Source organism: Megascapheus bottae, chromosome 18 (assembly GCF_031878675.1).
Source record: "Megascapheus bottae isolate mThoBot1 chromosome 18, mThoBot2.hap1, whole genome shotgun sequence".
Lineage (NCBI taxonomy): Eukaryota > Metazoa > Chordata > Mammalia > Rodentia > Geomyidae > Megascapheus > Megascapheus bottae.
The window spans coordinates 28,689,712-28,695,488 of NC_143526.1; the positions used below are offsets into that span (position 1 = coordinate 28,689,712).

At 47.9% G+C, this 5,777-nt stretch overlaps 1 protein-coding gene across 1 annotated transcript; it reads left to right on the forward strand.

The window, feature by feature from the left end:
• The first annotated feature begins 697 nt into the window (after nt 1–697).
• On the forward strand, nt 698–5,233 carry LOC150050336 (beta-defensin 36-like). Its single transcript, XM_090352819.1, has 2 exons — nt 698–828; nt 4,983–5,233. The coding sequence occupies exons 1-2, from the start codon at nt 771–773 to the stop codon at nt 5,174–5,176; spliced, it is 252 nt and encodes an 83-aa protein (XP_090208945.1). The 5' UTR covers nt 698–770; the 3' UTR covers nt 5,177–5,233.
• Nucleotides 5,234–5,777: the final 544 nt, after the last annotated feature.

The following is a 5,777-nucleotide window of genomic DNA, read 5'->3' on the forward strand; positions in this document are numbered from 1 at the left end:
TTACATTCCAGCTAGGCCTGGCTAAGATAATATAACTCCCCAACAACCTTGAACAGCAGAACTGTTCAACACTATAATGGGAGTTTAGGATACAATAAATTGATTTGGTTTTGCTGGGCACAAGAGAAAAAGAACCATGCAGGTCTTGGAAGATGCAAGTCCAGGATTAGAGATATGTACATTGGTGAGAAACTGGATGTATAGACATACTGGGCTTGTCCAGAGTCAGTCAAAGCGCCTCCCCTCTGATGTGTATCTTGTGTGTGTTGGAATACCATGACAGTGTGGAAGAGGCAGCCGAAGGCCCTTGGAGTCCTCACTCAGATATGACCCGCGGTTACTCCACTAGGCTTGGTCATCATTGCTACAGGAAATATCTTCTCCCCTTCCCCTCCCTCCTTCCCTCCCCCTCCCCTCTTTCCCTCCCTTCTTCCCTCCTCCTCCTTTCCTCCCTCCCTCCCCTTCCCCTGTCCCTCCCTCTCAAAGTCCCCTTATCCCAGAGGCCTGGGGTGGCTGGCGCTCCCTTGTGGCCCCTTGGTCCAGGCACTGCAGAGCTGGGTGGAGACTCAACTGCTGTTGGGCCTTGGACCTTGGCTAACCTTGCCTTGCTGACCTAAGAGACAAAGGGAGGTGCCTCGAGGCTGGGGGCTGCTTCCGTGGCCTCAGAGGGCACGTGTGAGTGACGTGTGCCCCACGAGATCCAAGCAAGTACAGCTCCCTGTTGGCTTTGCCATTGCACAGCCTGGCACATCTGGCGGGTGGCTCCAGCCATGAAGCTCCTGCTGCTGCTGCTGGCCATTCTGCTGCTCCTGGACCAGCTTACTACAGGTAACCTGGCCCTCCTGAGTGCAGGGGCGGCTGCTGGAGACTGGGCTCTGCTCAGGGAATCCCCAAGGCCGGGACTACCTACTAGAGAGGACAGGAGGACATGGGCATTGGAAGGGCACATGAAGCAACTGGTGAGCAGCAGGTGGTAGGCAGATCTTAGGGCGCAAATGTGCCCTCCACATCTGCCTGCTGAGCCACTTCATCCTCCACCTGCAGGATGTTGTGCAGGTCCCCTCCGTCCCCCCCACCATGTGTGAGAAGGGGGGATGGTCAGAACAGGCCTCATCATCTGTGGCTCTCATGGCAACTCCCCCTCCTCTAAAGAGAGGTAAGGAGTATCCTCTCTGCTTTTTTACCGGGTGGGGAGGTGGAGTGTGTTCAGGGATTGCAATCAGGGTGTCACACTTGCTAGTCCAGCTCTAGGACTTCAGCCATGCCCTCAAGTCCTTTCTGTTCTCATTTGTTTTCAGATAGGGGCTTGTGCTTTTTGTCTGGGCCAGCCTCAGAACTGCAATCCTATTTCTCTGCTTCACAAGGAGCTCGAACTACAGGAAGGAACAACCATACTTGCTTGGCCTTGCTTGGCCTTTCTTCCTTCCTTCCTTCCTTCCTTTCTTTTTGTGTCCATTGTGGGGCTTGAACTCTGGGCCAGGGCACTGTCCCTGAGCTCTTCAGCTCAAGACTACTGCCCAACCTCTTGAGCCATAGTGCCACTTCTGGTCTTCTCTAGTGGTTAGTTGGAGATAAGAGTCTCCATGGTCTTTAGTGCCCGGACTGGCTTTGAACCTCAGTCCTCAGATCTCAGCCTCCTGTGTAGCTAAGATTCCAAGTGTGAGCCACCACGCCTGGCTTGCTTTGTATTTCTTAATGGTCACATTGCTGAGGAGGAATCCTTGGCAATATATGTGCCTGTCCTAGGGCTTGAACTCAGGACCAGTGCACTGTCCCTGAGCATTTTTTTTTTCTCAAGGCTGGCACTCTAACACTGGAGCTACCACTCCCCTTCTGGCTTCTTGGAGGTTAATTGAAACTAAAAGTCTCAGTCTTTCCTGCCCAACCGGGCAGGATCCTCAGATTACAGCCTCCTGAATTGCTAGCTTTACAGCTTGACATCTTCTTCCTCCTCCTCCTCCTCCTCCTCCTCCTCCTCCTCCTCCTCCTCCTCTTCCTCCTCCTCCTCCTCCTCCTCCTCCTCCTCCTCCTCCTCCTCCTCCTCCTCCTCCTCCTCCTCCTCCTCCTCCTCCTCCTCCTTCTTCTTCTTCTTCTTCTTCTTCTTCTTCTTCTTCTTCTTCTTCTTTCTGCCAGTCCTGGGGCATGAACTCAGGGCCTGAGCACTGTCCTTGGGCTTTCTCAAGGCTAGAGCTCTACCACTTGAGTCACAGCACCACTTCTGGCTTTTTCTATATATGTGGTACTAAAGAATCAAACCTGGGTCTTCGTGCATGCTAGGCCAGCACTCTACCACTAGGCCAAACTCCTGGCCACATGACATCTTCTTTTTTTAAAAAATCCTTTAATATTCCTTTAATTTTTAACTTAATGGTTCTACCTTCTTCCCTTTCTTGGTGCCTTTAGAAGTTTTCTACTGAGAAACACACTGGTGGCTGCCTTATTACCTCTCACCGTACAGATTTCACTGGCTGCATACTTAGGGCAAAAGTCCCAGCATTCCTCTGACCTCTACATTTCCTATAAATTGGTATTTAGAGCCAGATACTTGATAAGACTCAACTTATACACTGGGTGTACAACTGCTGCTAGTGATATGCTCTTTTCTCTTTAAATGTCAATATCAATTGCTGATGCCCTACATCCAATAATTGCTTAGGTATTGAAAAATGATGGTATTCAATGATATGAAATTCATTGCTTAGCTGAAACACTGGCATAAAATGGCGGTCACCCATAAAAATGGCTGAGTAAAACAAAACATGGCTATTATTTGTTTACTTGGCAGTACAGTTGATACTCGAAAGACAGAAGAAAGACAGGGGAAAGGAGTTTAGGTTTGGTGTCTAGTAAGACTAGGCAGGAGTACAAGGCAGAGTGCAGAGGGGACTGCAGATTCAGGGCTCCATTTCCACAGAAAGCACAAAATGAAGAGAGAGATGGAATGCTCTATCCCCCAAACTCCATTTCTGACACAGTACCTGGGGGAATAAACGCTGCTTTTCTGCATGGAAAAGATTTGTGTTTCTTGGAGGAAGAAGGTTATGTTCCATTCTTGCTGATATGATTTCAAATACAAAGTTTCCAATTTCCAGGAACCTTTTCAACACGTTTCCCTTCTCATTGATAACAAAGGCACTTTCAAGAGTTCTCACTAGCTATCTTCCAAACTCATCACCTCCGTGCCAGATCATCAGTGAGCTCTAGGGTTTACAGCCAATGTCTTTCCCTGTCTCCGCCAGCCTTTCAGTGGTCACCGGCCATGAGAAAGAGCACACAGAGCATAAGGAAGTTCAAACAGTACATTCGGCTTCCCTAATCTCACCTCTGGATCAGATGTACATTTCGCTTCTAGCCACACAAATGTACATATAGATTGCTCTCATTTTACTTCAAACAATTATCTTTGTTCTTTTGTGTGTGTGTGTTGGCAGGAATTGTACCCAAAGCCTTGTGCATGTAGGTGGAAAATTGGCACAATCATCAGACTTGGCGAGAAGATCACAACCTTGTGTTACACTGACCAATGCTCAAAGCCTATTATTGTTTGGGGGTACTCTCTGGCCAGTCAGATTATTGCTTAAAGCTGGAGAGAGGCCAAGTGCCAGTGACTCAGACCTGTAAGCTTGGCTTCTTAGCTGAGATCTGAGGATCAAGTCTGAAGCAAGCTTGGGCAGGAAGTCTGTGATTACAGGTGTGAGCTACTGGCACCTAGTGGCTATTTTTTTAAATTTCATTTTGCAGTTGCTCTTGTCTCCAGGCCTGGCCCCAAACTCTTGGTCCTTCTGCCTCAATCTTGTGTCTGTTGAGAATACAGGCATGTGCCCCAAGGCTGGGTCTGAAGTTTGTATGCCTGTAGATTTTTATAGCCTCTTATTGTAGCATCTAGCTTTCTGAAGCTGATGCAAGGAGCCTTTTCTTCAAAAAGAGAACATGATGCTGTAGGAAGGGAAGGAATTGCTCAAGATCTCCAGGTCTCACATAATGGAGCTAGGTCTTGAATCCAGACTCTGGGAGCTCCAACAGTCTATGCCCTTAACCCCGGTGCCTTCCCCTCCACAGACTGACAGGAGACGCCCGTGGCAGGTTGAGATTGAGTATAGAGGAAAGGTTAAGTCTCTGTCCCGTCTCCACATCCTTCCCTGTCCATTTCGTAGCTTTCTCCCGGTTTCACCCTCTGTCAGACTTCATGAAGAGAAACTGATTGGTACCGGGGCAGCTTCCATAGCAAGACTGGCATCTTTATTGTGGAAAGAAGGGTGGGTATCCTGTGGTTTTGTTTTGTTTAGTTTTTGTCTTTCTGCATGATTAGATATTGTGTATTCGTCTTGCCTCTTTGCTTGGGGTTGTCTGAGGCAATTTCATCACAGCGACTGTCTTTGATGGGAAGGTTGTTTCAGGGTTTTTTTTGCTTGTTTGTTTGTTTGTTTTTAAGGTCTCATGTTTGTCACTTCATGTAGATCCACAGGCAAAGTGGATAGCCCAAAGAGCAGGACAAAAGAAATAGATTCACATGAAAGAATTCAAGTCTATGTGAAGTAATGCACCTTCTATCTGGCAAATATAACTGTAAGCCTTCATTAATTACAATTTAAAAAAAAAAAAGAAAAGGAAAGAATTCAAATCTAAGCCGGGCACTGGTGTCTCACATCTGTAATCCTAACTATTGATAGGAGGCTGAGATGTGAGGATCTCAGTTCAAAGCCAGCCCAGGCACTAAAGTCCGTGAGACACTTATTTCCAATTAACCACCAGAAAACTGGAAGTGGTGCTGTAGCTCCAGGGGTAGGGTGATAACCTTGAGCTGAAGAGCTCAGGGACAGCACCCAGGCCCAGAGTTCAAGTCCCACAACCAACAAAACAAAACAAAAAAGAATCCAAATCTAGGAACCCTGGAGGCCCCCTCACGGGTGTGTCAATCTGTCCATCCAGGGCCTGCTTCTACTTACAGCTGAGGTGGCCTCCCTTCCTCCTTTCCCTATCAGGCAGCGCCCAAAAATGCTGGAATTCACGTGGCAAGTGTCACCGGAGATGCTCCAGGAAGGACAAGGTGTATATCTACTGCTCCAATGGTAAAGTGTGCTGCGTGAAGCCCAAGTACCAGGTGAGAGAGAGGCCGTGGATCTTCGCAGTGCCTGGAAGCCTGACACCAGGAAGGAAGAGAAGAAGCCTACCCTGAATCGGAACCCAGCGCATCCCATCCATGGCTCTCTCAATAAACACAACTGGCTGATAACGGTGTGCGTGGTGTGGGAGTGTGTGTGTGTGCACGCGTGCGCGTGCATGTGCAAGCACTCACCTGCCCCAGTTGTTTTCAATTCCCTTTCAGAGCTTCAGGAAGTCAGAGTGAAGAAGGAGGAGGAGGAGCAGGAGGATGGGGAGGAGGGAAGGGGGGACTAATTTCTTTTTTCCTTTTCTTTTCTTTTGTTGTTGTTGTTGATCATGAGGTTTGAACTCTAGGCCTGGGCACTGACTCTGAGCTCTTCAGTTCAAGGCTAGCTCTCTACTACTTTGAGCCACAGCACCACTTCTGGTTTCTGGTAATTAATTGGAGATAAAAGTCTCCTGGACTCTCTTGCCCAGGCTGGCTTCAAACCATAATCCTCAGCTCTCAGGCTCCTGGTTAGCTAGGATTACCAGTGTGAACCACCAGTGACCAGGCTTTATTTCTCTTTTTCTATCAGGTTGTCACAGGTTGATGGAATTCTCTAGAATCTACAAGTCATAATCAATGTGCAGAAGTTATATAAACATTAGGCTTTTTTTAAATTTTGTTTTGT

What these genes read in the sequence shown, in the direction of transcription:
- LOC150050336 (XM_090352819.1), top strand. Translation starts at nt 771, where the DNA reads ATGAAGCTCCTGCTGCTGCTGCTGGCCATTCTGCTGCTCCTGGACCAG. An exon ending in CCTGGACCAGCTTACTACAG is followed by an intron (nt 829 to 4,982) that starts GTAACCTGGCCC and finishes TTTCCCTATCAG; the next exon opens with GCAGCGCCCAAAAATGCTGG.